Below are 21,541 nucleotides of genomic sequence, written 5' to 3'. Positions count from 1 at the left end.
GAGGGACTGTATGCTGATTTTTTTCTTTGTTCGTTTGGAGTTTTTTATTTTTCAGCATCATGTATGACGGTTTGTCCAAGCTTCAGTCAGCCAGTGGGTTACATATTGTGGCTTTAAGTTTGGCTTAGAACAAAATATTAGCTTCCTTTTGTCTTCAGTGTGTGACTTTCTGCAGGAATGGGACTCCATCTGTTATTTGCTGTCTATCAGAGAGCCCAGCGCTGCTGTGGGATAGAGTTTCTGTTTCTTACTGAGTCTGTGCCATGTAACCAGGGACACAGTGTGGCATTCATCCTTGAAGGCATAATTGAAGTTGCATGTTTGCTTTGAATCCAGAAATTGACTAATTGCACATGAGGTTTACAGACAATTTGTTGGACTTATTGATCAGCTGACTGAAATATTGATGAGTAGCTGTTCTTTGTGTTTTCATTGCTGCCTAATGGAAGGATTAGCAAACCCGTGTCTTGAAAATGTTCTCAACTTGTACCCAAACATAAGGTATAAGGTTTTGTGCAATGGATCTCTGGACACTGGGGAACTAGAGATGGGATTTCAAGCTCTAATCTGGTTAAAATATACATGTTGAATCATTATCTTTGGTGCATGTTTTTTGCAGTGATACTTAATCATGTTATCTTCATCTAAAGATGTTCTTTTGCCTTGGTATGAATAAGCACCGTGATTTTTCTTCTTGGAGACCCTGCGCAACTTGCTTCCTATCCCTTCTTTGTCTTTGTACCACCACTTTGTGTCCGTTTTCCCTTGCTTGCCTTGGATAGGTTTCCACGCCAACATCAATATGGATGTTTCATGTCTTCCATGTCTAATTCAATGACCTTCTGTCAGAGATGATGGTAGCCCTACGGTTGTACTGTAGTGCAGAGTACTTAATAGTTCATGCTTACTAGTTCTGAATTGTTCCTGTGGTTCTGAAGGTTCTGTGGGAGAGCTGTATGCCCTAGAGTGGAACCTGGAAAGAAGACAGGCTGGCATGCTTTTGTTGTGTTACTTCAAGTGAATGCTTAACATTGTACCTGCCTCACAAGCTGTATCACATTTTCAGTTTCTTGACATAAGGAGTGCCTTTTTTGCATGCATATCTTATTTTTATAAATTAAAATGTAATCAGGCTGTTCACATGGATTGTACTAACAAGAACTGATAGTACAATGTATTTCTTATTTTTGTCTTCTACATGTAGGTCCAGCAAGAACAAAGAAACCAGGCCACGGAACCTGTAATAGATGATTATAAAAAGATGGGGACACTCTTCGGCGGACTGAACAAAAGTCTTATCAGAATAGGCTTCACAAGGATGTACTTTGGAGAACGGATAGTAGAACCTGTAATCATTATATTCTTCTGGGTTATGCTCTGGTTTGTTGGCTTACAAGCTCTTGGACTGGTTGCTATTCTGTGCCTTGTCATTATTTATGTACAACAGTAAGATTTTATAGATGCCCATTGTTGAATTCTGTATTTTAACACTGTCAATCCACTGTCTCAGTGGATATGGATGTTTAAGTAAATGGGTGGCATGTCCAAAGTTGCGATGCTTCGAATTGTTTTTTGCTGAACTTTCAAGATTTGGTTTGAAAGGGACTAAAATTATGAATTTTAAGCAAAGTCAATAGTCCTACTGTGTCTTGACAGGGCACACACATTTTAAAAAAAAAAAAAAAAAAGCCCAAAAAACCTCATCACACAACTGTGTCCAAAGTAATATACCCTTTTCTACACTCCTGGGGCCTTAGTCCCCCTATTGGCATTTTATTTCTCCTACCCTCCCAATTCCCCCTATGTTCTTGTTTTTCATAATGAAAATTTCTTGTCTGGTTTGAAAAGGACACTTGATGTGAGTGTCCTGTTTCATTGCTGGGGGACTGTGTGCTGTTTGTTCTCTGAATCTGCATAATTTCCTAGTTTATAGCCAAAAAGATAGGTTTACATGAGGGAGGTTTGCTAGATGAGTGCTCTGAAGTGGAGACAGCTTTGTCGTGTAAAAGCACCTTTGCTTTGTACAGTTTATAGCAGGCTTTCCTCCAGGAAGTAAGGAATTCAGAAAAGTGCGTGTATACTAATGCTGGTGACTTCGCACAAGACTTCAGCTGTTGCTTAGGGCTAGGGAGGAATCACAGTCCTGAATGGACGAATGTAGTTCTGCCTTGGTTTTGGAAATGTACTTAGCTCCTGCTGCTCTATTTTTTTCCTTGCTCTTCCCCACATCCCTTCTCCTGAAGATAAATATTTGGCTAACTCATGGACTTTTTAAGTAGTTACAACTGCAGTCTTGGGAATTTGCTGTTCCAGACAGTGCTGCTAGAACACTGTCTGCTTCCTCTGGGGTCTTGCATGAACAACCAGAGAGATAATAGACAGGAGCTGTTAACGCCTTCCCCATCAGCTGCACTGTAGGCCAAACACAAATTATGAACTTGCATACATAAGCAAATCAGTCTTGTTTCCTCCTGCAAGACAAGAATGTAGTAAAACCAAATAGCCATTTAACTTAGTAGCTTTAATTGACTTATTTCCAAAATAGGCAGCAAAATGCCTATCTATAATTGGATGGCATGGGCAATGCAAACTTGAGAACAGGATTGAAGAATAGGTACAAGATTCTCTCTAGCTCCCTAGGAGCCACACCAAGGATGTACTGAATATTTCAGAGTTGGATGTGCACATTTAAAGGAAAATAGTAAAATGAGACAGAATCTTTACTAAATAGTATTATTTCCTGTATATTACTTTTAGTAATAAATTTGACTGCAAATTTGATTTCATCTCTGTCAGAATGAAATTCTACATTTACATACAGATGTAATATAAAATGTAAAATTTACAAAATAACTACTTGAGCTTTTGCAATGATTTTTTTTCTAAACATTTTTATATTAGCAGCGATCAACAGATAGCTTGTAGTTGAAAATGCTGAGTCTCATCCAAAGACCTTTGAAGTTAAGTGTAGTCCTTTTGTCACAACTGGATTTGCAGAACAGATTTTATGCCAGCGCAATGGATCATGTTGCTTGCTGGGCTATATTTCCACAGCCCTTGACTCCAGTCCTTACAGACTTTTCTAATAGAGAACTGATGGCTCTTTAGTGCAGTGAACATAAGGGCTTAGCTCAGGCACCTCTAACTTGTGGGCCACATGCACACTGTGGCCCACCCCTGCCACTATGCAGAAAAGTCTCAACTTTTCTAACAATTAGTTCCATTGTGAGGAGCCCTTGTCCAGATGTTCAGATGACTGTGGCTGTGAGTGGATCTGGGAGGCTCTGGTGAACCAGTACGACAGCGTGCATGTGAGACAGAGGCCCAGGGTGTGTCTGAATGGCAACCTGTGTTGACTGGCAGCTGGTTAAATAGTCACACTGGTGGCAGGGAAGTGTTTGGCAACAGGAGGTGTTTCTACCTACAGGGCTTTGTTGCTCACAGCTGGAACTCCAAAAGCAAACAGCAAGCACATGCTGGTGGCAGGAAGCTCTTTACTCAAGTGCCTACGGTAAACTTTGTCTTTTGTTTCGATCCCTTGAAAACAGAACACCTGTTTATACTGTTTATACTGTTGCGTATTTATATAGCTATACTGGTAGGTTTGAGTGTATTCTTTTCTTCTATAAGGGCTGTATTACAAAAGCATCTTGTCATTTAAAAAAAAGATCCTTCCTTTCTTCCCACAATCAAATTATTGTTCAGAGAAACTCATCCAGTTCCTTTTGTCTCGTGAAGAAAGGTGTCAGTGTGATATCCTCATTGCAGTACTACTTGTATGAAGACTGTATTGTGACACAGCATGTAGTGTTTTCTTGACATGGTGATTTTGGTCTATGTGTAGGGAACTAGGAACAATGAATTGAGGGTGTGACTGACAAGCTAAGGAAGCTGTTTATATGCATGTAACCTTTTATTATGTGTATAACTATGACTATTTCATTCATGAAGTCATTTAAGTTTTTCTTTTGAAGTTCATGTCTCTATACTTGTGATGTATGGATAAGTGGTTTCTGGACTAAGGTTGTGTATGGTGAATGTTTGATATTGTTTCTCTCAAGGATGACTATTTACATCTTGTCCTTCACAGAAGTTTTAAAATATTTTAAAACCCAAAAGAGTATCTCTCTTAATGGCGTTGACTGAAAGCAAAGACGGGGAAAAACAGTCCTGTCTGGAAAATACCCCCTCACTTTCACTCCTGTGGTTTAATACATTCCATTGTATATAAGAATTTGCATAATTGTTCATTTGATTTTTGTTTGTTGTTGGTTTTTCTTTTTTTATGATTGCTAAATAATCTCCATGCTGTTTGCAGGAAAGTAAAGAGGACATAAGGAATAAAGGACAGAGATATAATCAGATCCAGAGAATGAAAAATGGAACACAGTGAAGCAGTGCCTAAATGCAGGCATGTCAAACCCATGGCCAGCATACGGCCAAGCCCAGCCCATTCTGTGGCTGCCTCTGCCCCGCCGTCCTGGCGGTGGCTCTGCCCTGCTGGGCAACCCGAGCACACACCCATCACTCAGCAACAGCCAAACATTGCTGTGTGATTGGCACCATCTGGGCTGAAACCAGGCAGGTGGAGGGCACAGAGCAGTGCCACTCAATTGATGGCAGATAAGTTTATGTGTTGCAATACGCTGGCTAAACACAGTCCTGTGAACAGTGAAAAATACATGGCTGCGCTTTCCGTTGTGATAAAGAAATGTGAGCAGTCAGAGACTCAACTCAAAAATCTGATTGTGTCTCCTTACCAGACTTACGTAAGTTTGAGGAAAATACCCCTCACTTCACAATCATACCTTATTTGTGTCATCACGTTTGGCAGTTCGTACATTTGTGAATAACTTTTCAAGAATGAAACATGAGAAGAGTAAAATTTCATCAAAAATCCATGACAAACACCCTGAGAGCTCACCAAGAATTGCAGCCACTGCCATCAAACCAGCCTGATGCATTAGTTTCACAAAAACAGGGTCAAATATCCCCCTCACTTTATGATTTTGTTGCCCTCTTTTTTATATTTTCAATTAAAAAAAAAAAATTAAGTTTAGTTACAGATGTTAACTATATTATGTATTTTATATGTGGCCCAAGATAACTCTTCTTCACCCAATGTGGTCCAGGCAAGCAAAGAGGTTGTATGTATGTATTTAAAGTGTTAAAATAAATCAAACTGTGAATTTGTACCAAGAAGAGGGAGAAATAGGTAAACAGTCCTAGCATTGTGTTCTTCCTTCCATCCAAATTTAGTTCCACGGCATGAGGAACACCAGGCATTCCCAGTGTATCTTTAATTAAAAAGCAAAAGGTTAATTTAATTCAAGAAAAGGGGGGGGGAGTGCAGAAAAAGAAAAAAAAAAAAAGACAATTTTGCTTTTGTCTATATAGTTAAAATGGATAGTGTTGTTTATTTTGGTAGATATGATTATTAGAACTGAAAGCACCTTGATGCTTTGTGTAGGACTGTATGAAGGAAAGATGTCCCCTCAGACTGCAATAAACAACCTGATGTAATTCTTGTTGGTCAGTGTGACATCTCAAAAGCTTTTACATAACCTCTGTTTTTTAAAAGATGGACTCATTGGTACTGTTTCACACTTGATGCCTGAATGGCTGAACTACTGTGTACAGAGAAGTGCTACACAATGGAGAGTGTTGGAGAACCCTGTTTGCACTGAAAAATCATTGCATTGAAACTGTCTGTTTTTAAAAAGCAAAAATCACATTTCTTAACAACTCTGTATTAAGTGAATCCTGTGGAAAGCACTTTGTTATTCTTTGTAATAAAAAGTATTGTCATCAGTGCGAACTGAATTCTTTGTGGTGCTTTGTTCAGGGCTTGCACTTCTCAGATTTCATGGTAGGCCCAGATGAAATGGGACAGCATTCAAATTCCCCCTGAAATCAGCTGTTGGAGAAACAATTGCAGTTCCAGAGCTCAATAAACTATTTCACATCTTGGTGGCTGAGCGTATAGAAAGTTGCACTGAAATGGGGAAGGAAGGGAAACACCTGTTAACAAATAATGGCAACACTGTGCTGTAAGTAGTTATCCCTTCACTGCCTATCTCTGTTTCGCACCCAGAGCAGCCTCTGGAGGAACCAGATGTGGTCAACAGTGTGAAAAACAGTGACGGTTGCTGTGCCGCAAGGAGGTTTGGGATTTTTCATTTGTTTTCTGAGTATTTACAGAACATCTTGCGGGACAAAACATCCCCAAATAAATCCAATTCTGTTTGTTTATATTTTTCCTGCAGCTTAGCAAAATATTTGTTCTGCCAGATCCATCAGGTGCATATGTTTGTGTTGCTCAAGATGCACAACAAATTAAGTACTGTGGGTTTTCTAAAAGGAAAAAAGTGGTTGTGCGCAAACTAAGCAAAAGTCAACACTTGAATAAATTCAGGCCTTCAGGTATTGATTTCCAGTAAAGTTTCTTGGTCAGCCCTTTTGCTGGATGTCTGCAACTTCAAGAACGCCTGTCTTTGGCTCTAGCTACTGAACTTGATGTCTGCTTTTGTAGGAGTGGCAGAAAGGGGAATTCAGTGTTCTGTTTGATTCTTTTCATCCTGGGCCTTAGTCTAGTCTTTAGGAGCTATTTCTTGGCCTTTCCACCCTTCCAGAACTGATACCTGCATCCTCTTCTTACTTTTCTTACTTCACTCTGCAGTAGGGCCATTCACAAGAACAGCTGCGTGCTAAGGGTTTGGGCTTTTTACAATCACTCTGTCTCCTTAAAAGTCACCCAGACAGTCATTTTATCTTCAGTTGGACATGTTTTGCTGGGCATCTCCTTAATGCCTGAGGGGAGGAAATTGGAGAGAAGATTTTAAAAATACACGCGTCAGGTAGTTGGTTTTTTTTGTTGCTGTTTTCTCTTTTTTAACCTGTACTTACCTGTCTTTTCAGATGGTGATTACGATCAGCTGATACTTGAAACAGAATTATTAGGGCATAAGTGCCTAGGTTTTGTGTTCATTAGAAGCAAATTAATTAAGCCAAATAGTTTCTTAGCTTGTCCTGGCACATCATCTTGCATCTGGAATGAACATTGCTTGAGGCGACTTTTCCTTCTTCTGGTATCTGTCTGCGTCTGTCTTGGCATATTTTATATTTGCTGTCTGTTGCATTATAAAGCCTTGCAGAGGAAAAGGGCTCATTTTGTCCTCATTTGGATGAGGGTTTAATATATGTGAGGAAGGTGCTAAATTAGTCTCTGGCAAACTATTGGGGGCTTCCTTGTGAAAGAAATACCTGTAGATGATGAAGGTACAAGAGACATGGGTTTGCATGCTGCCCAGAATAGATGGTGGAAATGAACCACCAATTATCTACTTTCTAGTGTGATATCAGGACTACATCCCAGGTACAGTGAGTCTGTGACAAGGAAATAAATTATTTGGTAAAGAAACATCTTTGGCAGTGAAAATCCTGTTTTATAAAGTGATAGACGCTGAGAAGTTTCTCCTTGACTTAAAAGAAATTTGTGTTCTTGAGTGCTTTGGCTTGTAAATGACTTATTTCAAAAATTGTACTTGGTTATCCTTTTGAATCATTCCTTCATGTATGTTCTTTCTCAAAGCTGTTTTTTAAGCCATTGCTCCCACACTAGCTGTTACCAGAGGGGTGAAGCCAAGCAGTATGAGCAGAATGGAGGTCATGGGAAGAGACTGAGATGTCTTTAATGCTACCTGGCCAGTGTCACAAAGCCTCAGAGCAGGTCTGCAAAATTACTTTTGCTGTCACTTTCTGTATACATGCACCCTGTCAGGGTGCACCTGCCAGCAAGAGCTGGCATCAGCCAGGCACCTTATTTCCTCAGGCATTTCAGTCCAGCTCTGCCCATCTTCAGATAGCTGAGCACCGGGTAACTGTCCTGTGCTTCTTGTTGGAGTAAAATATATTCCAGTATTTGGTGTTCGTGTCCTCGACTTAATAAGATTAGGAAAAACATGATGATGCAGTTTTTCTGAGACCAAATATTTCTGTGCCTTTAAGCTTACTTCAGTAAGTCTCTCTGTGAATCTTGTTGCAGAGGAAAAAGATTAAGCAGTCTTGAGGCTATTGTCCATTTCAGATGCTCAGTCAGATAAGAGTACCAAATGCATGCAAGTGTTTGACTACTAATGTTTTCATTTTGATTCATAGTTTCCTCATTCCATCTGTGATGAGATGAAGTATTTGGCTGAGCTCTGTAAGCAATGGAACTAACTATTCTCAATTAACAAGTTCTTATCCCAAGGTCTTTGACAGATAAATACAAATTACTGCTAACAATCTCATTTTTTAGCTTTCCTTCAATGTCTCTGTTTTTTGGTATGTTCTAATGCATTACAGTGCAATCTTTGGACCTAGCATTCTTTTGTACCATGTTTTGGGAAGAATCCATTCCATGCTATGCAGATACCTCAGTGGAGACAGCACCATTAAGACAATTTGGATACTGCGCCCAGTGTAGGTTCTGTTGTTGCTGAGCCCTGCCTGCCTTATTATCTGGGCTTTATCAGCTGGGGTGATTTCTGTGCTTAGAAGTGGGTAGTTTTACAGTACAGTGGAGTCTTTAGATTAATAGCATATATTTTTGCAGTGATGGCCATGCTGTAGTTTCCCAGGAGACTGAGCCCTAGTCATGTTTTGCAAATAAAATAAAGACACTGCAAACAGAACTCAGGTCTTCCTGGGTAACTGCTCCATCATTAATGCTCCGTTTTTCACTTGTTACTTTAAGATTGGTAGCACAGATCTTTTTTGATGCCACCCTTCTCCTGTCTTTTCTGAAGACACGTTTAAATTTCCCCCTTCAAATCCCAGAGTAATACAGGCAGCAGAGGAAAAAACTTGTGGCTGTTCCCAGATAGAAGGCAGTCACTACCACTACAGTGGAAACACTTTCTGCTTTCTAAGCGCTTCTGATATGTCCTGGGGAAATTCAGAAACCAGTTAACTCAGAACCATCTCTGCTTCTGTATCATTATATATGTTGATTCCTTTGACTTCTTTTGATTCATGGTATTTATAAGTGAGTTTCTGGTTAAGGTATCCTCTGCCAAGTGCATAGGTGCATGGATTAAAATACAACAGGTTAAACTTAAAAAACGAACAAAGTGTAAGCTTCTCCATTCTCCTGACAGTTTTTTTCATAAGGAATATGGTTTCTCTCTCAAATAAGTAGCATTTTACTATGATTGTGTAAAAGGAAAACACAAGGAGTCCTTAAATAATACTCCCTGTTCTACCTCCCTGACGTCCTGGGGTTTCCATATGCCTCACATGTGCTTGAAGAGCTGTGCTAGGGCTCAGTTTCAGCAGCTAGCACATGATGCCAGCTGAATGTGTGGGTGTCTTTTGTGTGTTTCGGAACCAAGTAGCTTTCATGCTGAAATAATTTTCTCTAGAGGAGAAGAAATGGAGCTTGCTGTACCAAAGGCAGGCACAGAGTCTACTGTAAAAAGCACTGAAGCACTCCAGTGGAAAAACAGAATAGTTAATAGTGCTATACATTATGATTATTATCTTTGTTCATCCCTTCCTGCTTCAATGATTTTATTAACGGCAAGAATTTGTAAAACCATTCTAGCATTGCATCTCACAGATGTAGAATATCTGTTACCGTCCTGTCTGGACAAGAGCAGTCAGAAGACAAAAAAAAAAAAAAAAGAAGATATATATCTTGAATATGCTGTCTTCCTATTCTGCTAGTAGTAATGCACAGATGAATAGAAATTATTGTATCATTTAGGAGATTTGTACTGTAATATCCAGTTTTGAAATCTCCTCACAAAGGATTTTTAAGAGACGCTGCATGCGCTGTCTTAGTTTATGTAGGCTCTTATTTCCTGAAACATAAGTCCTTCCTTTTACCTATCTGGGAAGCAGACTCCCTCTTCCTTGACCCATGCATGGCCTTTCCCTGCTGGTCCCCAGCTCAGTCATCAGTATGGTGCCAAGTACTTCTTTCTTTATTGGTCATGTAGAGCTGTTCCAGGCAAGTGTTACCGCAAATACAAAACAAAACTCAAGTGAAGATGTGAATTAATTATTGAATGGTATGAAAGATCACAGGATGGGACGTTCAGACAGTGACACCAGAAAGCCAGTAGGTGCAGCTCATATAAGTGTGCTCTTTGCCAGTTGAGAACAAGATCAGCTGTAGCTGACTGAGGATGGGAACAACTACTGAGTTCTGGTGGCCTGAAAGCCATCCACTGCATAACTGTGTTCAGCTTTTATTTGGTTTGTGTCTGTAAGTGGTGTTGTGTACAGTCCCTCAGAATCTCCAGCTTTTCTCAGCAGTGTACAACTTGTGTGTGAGCAAACCTGCTAATTTGTCCTATGACAGAGAGAAGTAATTTACAGTGCCCCTCAGCATCACGCCAGTCACTACTTTCTTCCCCAAAAGAAGAACTTCAGAGCTTTTTAGAATACAACTCTTGATATATTAAAGCATGTTCCAGCTTGGCCTCAGAAAAACCATCTCTGTACTTCGGGGGGCTCCCTGCTTGTTTGTGGTGAGTGCAGAGCAGGAAACACGCTCTGCAGTAGCATGAGCTTGTGCTGGATGCTGAGTGCTAGAAAAGGTGTTTAAATTATGTATGTGCCTGATGGCTTGCTTTTGAGCTTATCTTCAGCAAGCTCAGCTTATTCAAGCCTGATGCTGTCATAATGAAGCTTTGATACCTTCATATGTGTCCTCTACTTTCAGAAAGGAAAAAAAAAAATTTAAAAAAAAATACTTCAAACATTTTCCTGAGTTTGGCTTTTGGGAAGCTTAGAACATTTGTATCTATTGCATGAGTTTCCTATTTTGCCTTTCGAACTGTGAAATTGTTGAAATGATGGCCTGAAGCCTGCACTTCTTGGTGCTAGCAGGAAGTTGCTGTGCTTCTCTAAAAATTGCTTACCTGAGATTTCCCATGCATGTGCTCTATGCATTATTGCCATAACAGGAAAGTAACTAAACTAGGTAAGATATGGTGGGAATTTATTTCTTTGAGCCATATATTTTTGATAACTGATTTCATAGCTGGGATAAATGATCTAGCCTGCCGTAAATCAGTGTTAATACAATTTGGGAAGATGAAGGTAGTAACTCAAACTGAGATAAGGGAAACAAAGAAAATCTATAGGGCCAAAGGAATTCTTGTAGAAAAATTTCTCATGGAGGTTTGTACCCCTATCTTGTTTATATTTGCAGTAGTGACGGTAGTATAAACACTAGGCATGTGATAAACTTTCAGGTGCAATAGGAAGGATTATTAGAAGGTTATGCCAAGAGCACATTGGAGTTGAAGCCTGGGTTATGAAAAAGGGAGGGGGGATTAGTTTCATAGTGTGATGTGCAAGATCACATAGTTAAGAAGACATGCTAAGAGCTCATCTGTTGAGAATGACGAAGGGCAGCCAGAGTTTGAGCTGAACGCTGGATACATAGGAGCCAGGAATAAGATACAACCATCAGAAGATACAACCCCAGGATACTCTTGCCAAAAATTCTTGCTATGTAACAACTTATCGCACTTAATTTTTTTAGTCCTACTTTAAAATTAAAAATAACAGACTCGATCTGGTACGGAAGAGAGTTCACAGAAATGAAAATGTTATGGAAGCTGGCTTGTTTCTCAAGGTCAGATGGGCACAAGAGTTACTAGGTAAAAACTGTCTGACAGCAGCGTTAGTCTGGATATTAGTAAAGACTTCACTTATTTGAGCAAGATCCTGATGCAGTACCATTAGGGACAACAAACACTGTATATAGCTTTAGGATAAAGCCTGATTGTTTCTAAAAAAGATTATATGGGATGACTGCCTGCAAGATGGGAGAAAGGTTTCGTCCAGTTTCTTGGTACAGCTACAATGAAAAGCTGAGTTCAGCTTATCATGTGCTCTGCCAGAGAGATCAGTGCATGGTGGGTAAGTGAAGTGGTCCTCAAAGATTGTGGTTTTGCTCGTTTCCCTTGTCCTGGTTGTCAGCACTTTGTAGTACTGTGTGTCATGCAAGGAGCCTATCTAACTTCATCTCTGCTCTGACTTTGGTTCATTTTACTGAAAGATATATTTTCATGATAACACAGCTTATAATTTGCTTAATGCTGTTCTCTGTTTCTAAACATCTGATTTTTCTGGCTTGGAGGAAGGAAAAGAATGAGTGATATTGTTTCCTACTGAACAACCAAACCATTATGACCTGTGTAAGCATCATTAGAGCGGAAGAAATAAAAGAGTTAAACAATTAGGCTCTTAAGTCAAGCTATTGCTAAATTCTGCTTGCTTGCTTCTGTTTTGCTCAATAAACTGTATATTGTAGCAATGTGCCCCCAGCATCCTAGGTTGGTCATTCAATTACTTGTGACCATAAAAGCTGATAATCTCATGGTCAATGATGCAAGCAGCACTTCCCTTTTCAGCTAACAGAAATTGCTCAACAATTTCAGCACCATCCTCCCCTTCCACGTGCAGTTGAGCAGCCCGCAGATGCCTGGGCAGAAACAGCTTTTCACAGAAGCCATGGTATGAGGGAATGATTTTCAGCTCCAGTTACCAGTTCACATCTAATCCATGTCACTGGGAAAATCACAGCTGTTATCACCTCAGGGCTTATGGTAGGCTTCTGCAATTGGTCTTTGCAATCTCAAAACACGTCTCCTCGTCAGTAAATGTGTAATCTGCAAAGTGGCTGCTGCAGGTGGCATTATTCGATACGCCTCATCATCTAATGAGAAAAAAAGTAGAGAATTAGGAAAACATGGAGTCTTGTACTTTTGCTGGAGAGCCACACTTCAGGAGCTCGATTCATAATCTGTGAAATCTGTCTGAGCTCAAGCTAGTTAAAAATTTCTGCTCTTATCTATGATAAAAAGAATAAATGTTCCTATTGGTCTGAATATTCCCCTACCAGCCCCATTAGCAAGCACCTGCTCATCTGCTGTGCCTGCTGGGTGTGCACAGCCTGACCTCTGCCTGCCTGGCCAGATGTAGGATGTCAGGAGCTCTGCAGAAAGAAGAATGTGAATAACCAACAGCAGACACAGTCCTGTGCATTGGCTGTTTCAGATCACAGAATCACAGAATCACAGAATTGTAGGGGTTGGAAGGGACCTCTAGAGATCATCAAGACCAACCCCCTGCCAAAGCAGGTTCCCTACACCAGGTCACACAGGTAGGCATCCAGGCGAGACTTGAATATCTCCAGAGAAGGAGACTCCACAACCTCCCTGGGCAGCCTGTTCCAGTGCTCCGTCACCCTCACCGTGAAGAAGTTCTTACGCACATTCGTGCGAAACTTCCTGTGCTGCAGCTTATGTCCGTTTCCCCTCGTCCTGTCTCCACGTACCACTGAAAAGAGACTGGCCTCACCGCTATGGCCGCCACTCCTCAGATATTTATAAACCTGGATCAGGTCCCCTCTCAGTCTTCTTTTCTCAAGGCTAAACAGACCCAGTTCACTTAGCCTTTCTTCATAGGGGAGATGCTCCAGGCCCTTCACCATCTTTGTGGCCCTCCGCTGGACTCTTTCCAAAAGATCCCTGTCTTTTTTGAACTGGGGAGCCCAGAACTGGACACAGTACTCCAGATGAGGCCTTACGAGGGCAGAGTAGAGGGGGAGGATCACCTCCCTCGACCTGCTGGACACGCTCTTCTTAATGCACCCCAGAATGCCATTGGCCTTTTTGGCCACGAGGGCACACTGCTGGCTCATGGCCAACCTGTCATCCACCAGGACGCCCAGGTCCCTCTCTGCAGAACTCCTCTCCAGCAGTTCATCCCCCAGCCTGTATTGGTGCATGCAATTATTCCTCCCTAGGTGTAAGACCCTACACTTGCTTTTGTTGAACCTCATCCGGTTTCTTACTGCCCAGCTCTCCAGCCTGTCCAGGTCTCGCTGAATGGCAGCACAGCCTTCAGGCGTGTCAGCCAATCCTCCCAACTTCGTATCATCAGCAAACTTGCTGAGGGTGGCCACTATCCCCTCATCAAGGTCATTGATGAAGATGTTGAACAAGACTGGACCCAGCACAGACCCCTGGGGGACACCACTGGTTACAGGTCTCCAGCCAGACTCTGCACCACCAACGACGACCCTCTGCGCTCTGCCAGTCAGCCAGTTCTCAACCCACCTCACTGTTCACTCGTCTATCCCACACTTCCTCAGCTTTGTTATAAGGATGTCGTGGGAGACAGTATCAAATGCCTTTCTAAAATAAAGGTAGACTACATCTACCGCTCTTCCCCCATCCACCCAGCATGTGACAGCATCATAGAAGGCCACCAAGTTGGTCGAGCACGACCTCCCCTTGGTGAACCCATGCTGACTACTCCTGATAACCTCCTTTTCTCCCAGTTGTCTGGAGATGGTATCCAGCACAAGCTGTTCCATCACCTTTCCAGGGATGGAGGTGAGGCTGACAGGCCTATAATTACCCGGATCTTCCTTCTTGCCCTTTTTGAAGACCGGAGTGACATTGGCTATCCTCCAGTCTTCAGGGACCTCCCCTGTTGTCCAAGACCTCTCAAAAATGATGGAGAGCGGTTCGGCAATGACCTCAATGATCTTTCAGCAGTGAGAGCACCCAGAAATGGTTTTTAGGTATTTGGGTGTGCTAATGGAAAAACCATTATCTTGTGCATGGGAGCCTCATTTGGAAATACAGCTCTTGCTCCAAAAATGGGTTTGAATTTCAAGATCAGCTATTAGGCAAAGCTATAAACACTCAAAGATCAGCTAGTGAGGTTTGACTGAAAAAAATGAAGAAATTATGCCAGGGAATGAGATATGATAGAAAGCAGAAAGAAGTCTGCCACATTTGACTGAAGAACCTGGTAATCTTATCTGCCTGATGAAATGCAAAAGGGGTTCATTAGCCACAGTTTAGTGTTTTGTTAAAAAGTCATCATAACTGTGGCTGCAGCACTGTGAGCTGTTCTGTGTTATCTTTCCAGGGAAGCCCAGGCGCTGCGATGAAAACGATGTAGATAGCTTTCCAGGAGCATGAGGTCCTCACCTAAATCAACCATCTGGTCATATAAACACTATATGATTGACACCATCTTAGTGAATCATATCTGCCATCACCACTCCCTCTAAATGAATGATACATGCGAGACAATCTACTGAGTATGGCTGAAAGGATTTCTTTTTGTCTTAAAAATGAATCAGATATGACAGAATCAAACACATTCTCTGATTTGCATTTTTATTGTTTTTAAATGAGACACATAATCTTGCTTTGCCTATGTAAGTCCGTACATATGTACCAATAACACTTTTTCACTCTGAAAAATGGCACCTTTCTAACAAAATACTTATTTTCTCAGTGTTTCCTATTTACTAACAGGAAATAGTGTTATAAAAAGTATTTCTTGCTCCACTGGAAAATCTTTAGCTCATGAAAAGTTCCTCATAAAAATCCTAAAGAACAGGATATCTGTCCTAGCCTCATTTTCATAAGGGTGTTTTTTTCCCTGAAATGCACTAGACATAGACCCTTTCCCATGGGGACTTTGTTGCTAGGTGATCTGTCCCATGATAAATCAGTGCTTCTGGGAGGGAGGCAATCTATTGTTTAAAGCTGCAGCATTTTGACGATAGAGCACTTATGTCAGTGACCTGCTACCATTAGTGCTTAACCACCAATCTTTATAATTCTCATCCAACCTGCAGGTGAAGGAGAAGGAGAAAAAGCAAAGGGCCCCACAACCATTTCAGTCTGATACACAGAATACACGGATACACAGAAGGATTCCCCCACACATCTCCAAAACCTCATAAAGGTTTCCTAGATGTGCATGGGAGTCCTTGAATTACTGCATTTCAGTAAGTTGTCCAGCTAACCTCTTCACCTAACGATGGCTCTTGTTAACAGTTTAACCTGCCTGGCTATTTTGGGGCTGGCAGCAGAATATTGCAACCTGATTTTTTCTCTCTCTTGTCTACATGAGCCATCCTGGAAACATTATCAGAAGCACAGAAAATAAATATTTGTGCTTGTGCAGTCTATATTCTGTCTATGGTTTTAAAATTAACAAATTAATTTCCTTCAAAATTATTCTGTCAAAATAAACAAAACTAAAACAGAACCCCAGGATGCTCTTGGATAGCTAGTCACTCTGTCATTGGCTGCACTGATTCATAGCAGTCTCAGGAAGACAGAGAAAATTCTCAGTTCTTTTGTTGCTGGGATATAAATGATGTAAGTCTGCAGCCCACATATATTTGAATCTTGAAGAACACTCCTTTTTTCTTTCTGAATCCTATACATTGCGTATTTTCTGTAGAAGGGCAATAAGGGTGCATAGTGCAAAGACATCAGCAGGAGCCTAGTGTTGCCTCCACTCCCAGGATCTGCTTTAAGCAGTGCGTTGCACAGTAAGAAGGAAGCCATGCCTGCAGCTGCTGGGCTACCACCAAGCCCCCAGAAACACTCAAGTACCTACTGCAAGACAGAGAAGAACATAGTAAAAAAAATCAGTCACATATTTCAGGAAGTGTACCATGCCTGTTCCATGCTATCTCATTACGGGAGAAAGCTAAATGTGTGCAATTTGAAATAATAAGTATGTATGAAGGTATCAGTGTAAAACACATATTATAAACAAACGCATATATGTTTTATTACCACTAGAATAGTGTTTTTTAAAGCAAACATGGCAGAAAGCAGATAAACTCTTTCATCATAGTTCTCTCTCTTTATCTTAGTGTGCAGGAGCCCCTCTGCTGGACCAGATCCTATTGTACTATCTGGATGCAACTGAAAGGTAGGCCTGACCTCAGATGTAGTTCTTGTTTTGCTCTGTTGGCCCCTAAGGATGCTTTAAAATGTAGTGTAGGAGACTACAAAACTGCCACTGCATAAACTGTTGGGTGTCCCTGTCCAATATAGGCTGCTTTGGTCCCTCCTCTGTGTCTTCAAAGAGCTTATTTTACAAGACAGTGACCCAGAAAGAATAGAGACCTACGCACTGCTTGCTTGCTCCTTAAAGATGCAACATTACTAGCAAGGAAGTAATTTTGAAAGCTTGGCTGCTGTAAGACTCCAACTGTAAGCACTGAGGTGGAAGTGGAGCAGTTGCCAGTGTGTTGTGTGACCTGCAAATGAGTTGTCGTCAATATCATTAGCAGAAAAACTACCTTGGGATCATTCCCTCACATTTGAAAGGAAATGGCAGCCCTCATTTTTACACATCCCAGCTCTAATGGCAGGTTCAGAAAGACATCAGTTGTGCTCTGAAGATGTTGTCTTACCCTTAATTAGGGGGGTGATGAATTTTAAGTGACACTACACTTCCTATTTTTACCTCAGGGAATTTAGCAGAATGAATAACTATTCCAGGGTCTAATATGTAAAGCCTGAAATCTTGTACTGTCAAAGGTGGTGTTTAGCATTTTTCTACATTCATTTATACCCAGACCATCCGTTACTCGCATGCCATTCCAGTGCCAACCAGTCACTTTCCCCAGGGAACTGACCTTACATGCTATGACAAATGTAAATTGCTGGACTCCCTGGTATCTACTTACAGTGAACTGATAGTTGTGTGTTTTGTAAATTTGTGCTTTGCTCTCTGTTTTCAAATCCCCAAATACAATAAACCATTGTGTTTATTATTATCAGAATAGTGTAATACTTGGAAATTCCTTTTCCCTGAGTCTGCCCTCTACCCTTGAAATTTATTTTCTTATAAGCCTTTAATTCTAGGTTTCTAGGTGCATCCAAGTGAGAGGCAAAGAAATGTTCCTATTTAATCAAGGATACTGTGTCCATGGTCTTTCAAATTAATCTGGTAACCAAAAGAGTTTCAATACACCTTCCCGCAAATAAAACCATCGTGAGAAACAGTGCCCTTAGAAAAATTAGAGTTCACATTTAGGGCACAGCAAAACAAATAGGTTTGACAGAAGCAGATTGCTGATAAGTGGGAACAGTTGTTTGTTTCCACCTCTCTCTTACCCACTCGGTTACTGCCCTTTCTTGCTAAACTGTACGTGTGACTGGGTTTTGTGCTGATTTGAAAGTTTTCAGATTAATGAACAGCTGGAGATGACAATTTAACCTAGATATATAACAGCTAGGATGGTTTGACTGGCTGTGCCTCTATGATAATCCTAATTGGTTCCCAAAATTCTGACTAGCTGTATTTGAATGTCCTTTGGAAACTCCCAAAGATCTTAAAACCAACGGATAGGAACTTTATAACCTTTACAAAATTAAAAAAAAAAGAAAATGCAAAGGTAAAGATCTATTTGTGATGAGGCTTATGCTATGCAACCATTAATGTAGCCTGATTTCAGGGGTACAGTAGTACAAGAGATAATTGATTTGAAATTAATGTTGTTGTTTTGTTTTGTTTTTTAATAGGCTAAAATCCTGCTAAGTTGTTCCCTAAAAATTAACAGACCCACTTCAGTTTGGAAGCCAGGTGCTGCCTGAATGTGACTTTCTCCTTCTTCCTCCTGCATGGTCCCTAACTCTTCCTCTGTTTTTCATCTGCCTTCTAGAACAGTCGCCAAGGCATCAGGAAGACAGGAATAGCCACAAAACAAGTTGTGAGTTGATGGCATAAGAGCTGCCTGACTCCTTCTGAACAAAGCCAACCTAAGAGAGTGCCTGAGATATGCTGGCAATCCACTCGGCTGTAACACGTAAAAAGCCTTTATAAAGCATTCTCCCTTGAGATTCCTTAAAACTGTGGTTTTTCTTAAAGCCATTAAGACGTAGAAAGAATAAATGACTAAGAAATCTTATCTTGGCATGAAAATGTGCAGTGGGTACAGTGCCAAGATAAAAAATCACTATGAATTCATTTAATGAATATTCTATATCTGAGCAATTGTGCACTACTGCAAGGCAGCCTAAGTTGCTAAGAATATGGCAATGATAAAAGTGGAATAATTTGCTTTAAAATGGATGTTGATATTTGCGCTTTTGCTGTGCACTGCATTTTAAAAGCATGGCACTTTCTGCACACACTACATGCAACTTAGGCATGTAAGTTCATTAGGCATGAAAGTAGCTTGTTTACTTCGGTAGGAGCAAGGTTTTTCAGTAACAGCAAAGTTCGTATGTGTGTTTATCAAATTAGACTTAATCTAGAGCACTCTTGGTCTTTCCACTCCACACTTCTCTTCTTTTTGCTTTTCACACTGCTAGCATTGACTTATTTTGCTCTAGGCATTAGTTTCATGGAAGGATTCATGCAGGAGAAAACAATCTAATAAAGCTCAGAATCTGTAACTACAGGAACAAAGAAATGGCATGTGGATATTCCAGAAACAAAGGTGCTGTATTTAAAAATTGTTTGAGGGGTGGGGGAATGAAGAGATGAAAGCAACAGGAAGAAAAGTATACAGACAGATAGCTGCTATGTCTGTTCCAAAGCCTGCAAAGCTGCCTTAACTCCTAACCCACCAGGTAGCTAGGAAATTGTCTTACCTCACTGACATCATGCCTAGCCATAGTTTGCCACTTTGACTTTTCAGTTGATTCCAGCCAGTTCCTAGACATTTCTCTCCCCAGTTTGCTGGCCTACATTTCACAGTCCAGGGGACTCTATTAGGAAAGGTCACCAATTGAGACAAAGAGATTTATGAATGCCTGCCAGGTTTGACTACTGCAATATTTCTCTTTGGGAGAGGAGCTGCACAGACCTTGCCAAAATGCTAATTCTGTAGAAAACAGCATCGTGAAGCACCATATATTCCAATAATTCCTTCTGAAACCTGCATCATATTTCTCTTGAGTCATGTTGATATGTGTCACCTTCTGTAATTAATTTCTAGTTGTTTTTATTTCTCCTTCACACTCACTCTCACTTCCCATATGCAATCACTGTAATGAACCTTTCGAGGCTGACTTCACATCTCCAGGAAAAAAACTGAGTTCAGTTGGCATTAATTTATTATATACCTCCCACCTTCTACTGCTTATCATTATTGTAGCAATTGCTTTCTCTGGGTGCAGGCATCTGTTCAGCACTACTAAAAGATAGCTAACTTGGCAACTGATTAACTCTTTCAATTCTGAACTACCACTTTTGGATTCATTAAATAAAAGGCACAAACAAGAACCATAGACTCAAAATAGACCTCAAAAACTGAGTTTGTCAGTGCAGATGGTTCTTCAACGATTTTTTTCAAACCATAACAAACAGTACTACAGTTTTATTTCCCTACTGGACATATCCGCCTTCATCCCTAGCTCTAAGTCCACCGGGAGATCTTCTGTACAGAAATTGTTTAATCTACAATGAGACATCTCCTTTGGTAGTATCTATATGGTACTTTTTTACAACACGTCTTCTCTCATGAAGAGATGCACACATTTGGTGGTTGGACTAGGTGATCTAGTGGTCTTTTCCAACCTTAATGATTCTATGATTCAGTAGTCACAAAGGCCAGGTTAGCTTGTGTTGACCACAAATTAAATATCTCATTACCTGTTACAGAGGAGGTAGGTACAATCTCAGGGCCATGTTGCAGGCAGAAATTCTTTTTGTTCATCATTGGTAAGAAAAGTGCATCAGCTTACAAGAGAGATGATGCAATGGTGCTTGAACGATACCTAGAGGCTGAGGGAGAATAGAGTCTGTAGTCCTTGCTGTCTTGAGGAACAACAAAAGGTTTTCAAGAATGCAATTCTCTGGGTACCAGTCTGGCACCACTTTGGGTTTAATATGTTTATGGAAGACTAATGAGAATGATGCAGGGGCACAGATAGTACCTGTCCCCATTACATTGAGACACATTTTACCTAGGTGAACTACCCAGAGCCCTTCTGACCTGAGCACAGATGGATGCAGTTGTACTGGGCTTCTGGACAAGATGAGGTGGAAAACCCTTCTTGCTTATGGACAGTATTCAGTGCAAACAGGATTGGTTAAGTGGTGATTTCAGCCTCCTCCAGGAACTAACTTAAAGATAGCAACAGTTCCTCTTGGTTGTAGGTTGCCTTTGTTATTTATTTCTGGGTTTTGAGTGATCTTAAACTTTGTATATGTAACTGCAGCGGTAACTTAAAGTGATGGGATTTGGTGTGATTACAGAATCATCCAAGTTGGAAAAGACCTCTCAGATCATCTAAATCCAAATATCCACCTACCACCAGTATTTCTCAGCTATGTCCCTTATTGTCATATCTCCGTATTTCTTGAACACTTCCAGGGTCGGTGACCCCACCACGTCCCTGGGGAGCCTGTGCCAGTGCCCGACCGCTCTTTTGAGTAAGTTTTCCCTATTATTCAACCTGAACCTCCCCTGGAGGCCATTCTCTCTTGTCCTGTCACTGGTTACATGAGAGAAGAGGCTGACAATATGATACTTGAAGCCAGAGAAACTGGAGGTGATAAAGGATAAGTGAGATATCTTGCTAAATCGGATAGTCCCCATGCTCCAGACACGTCTGACAGCTTGAACGGCATTTACTGGGTTCAGGCCTGGTAATTTGAGAGGAACCATTTTCTCTTTTGCAATACGACGTCCACAGCCAACGGGAGCCCCGAGCTGCATTCCAGTCCCCACACGTGTGCTCGCGAGGGGCGG

The 21,541-nt window shown here is 41.0% G+C and overlaps 1 protein-coding gene across 6 annotated transcripts in view; it reads left to right on the top strand.

Annotated features, from left to right (window-relative positions):
* LOC100542122 (AP-1 complex-associated regulatory protein-like) overlaps positions 1-21,541 on the top strand; it is a 65,321-nt gene that overhangs the window by 25,382 nt on the left and 18,398 nt on the right. For 4 of the 6 annotated variants that reach the window (XM_019614770.2, XM_019614771.2, XM_019614769.2 and 1 more), the window contains exons 2-4: positions 1,205-1,348; positions 3,428-3,511; positions 16,703-16,761. In XM_019614770.2, the coding sequence (XP_019470315.1) occupies positions 1,262-1,348; positions 3,428-3,511; positions 16,703-16,761 (230 nt within the window). In that variant the 5' untranslated portion in view covers positions 1,205-1,261. The remainder of the gene's footprint in view (positions 1-1,204; positions 1,349-3,427; positions 3,512-16,702; positions 16,762-21,541) is intronic. The other 2 variants (XM_010709997.3, XM_019614772.2) reach the window with 2 other exon arrangements.

The sequence above is a fragment of the Meleagris gallopavo genome, chromosome 4, assembly GCF_000146605.3.
Source record: "Meleagris gallopavo isolate NT-WF06-2002-E0010 breed Aviagen turkey brand Nicholas breeding stock chromosome 4, Turkey_5.1, whole genome shotgun sequence".
NCBI classification, from domain to species: Eukaryota; Metazoa; Chordata; class Aves; order Galliformes; family Phasianidae; genus Meleagris; species Meleagris gallopavo.
This window is presented reverse-complemented; position numbering and strand designations above follow the sequence as displayed.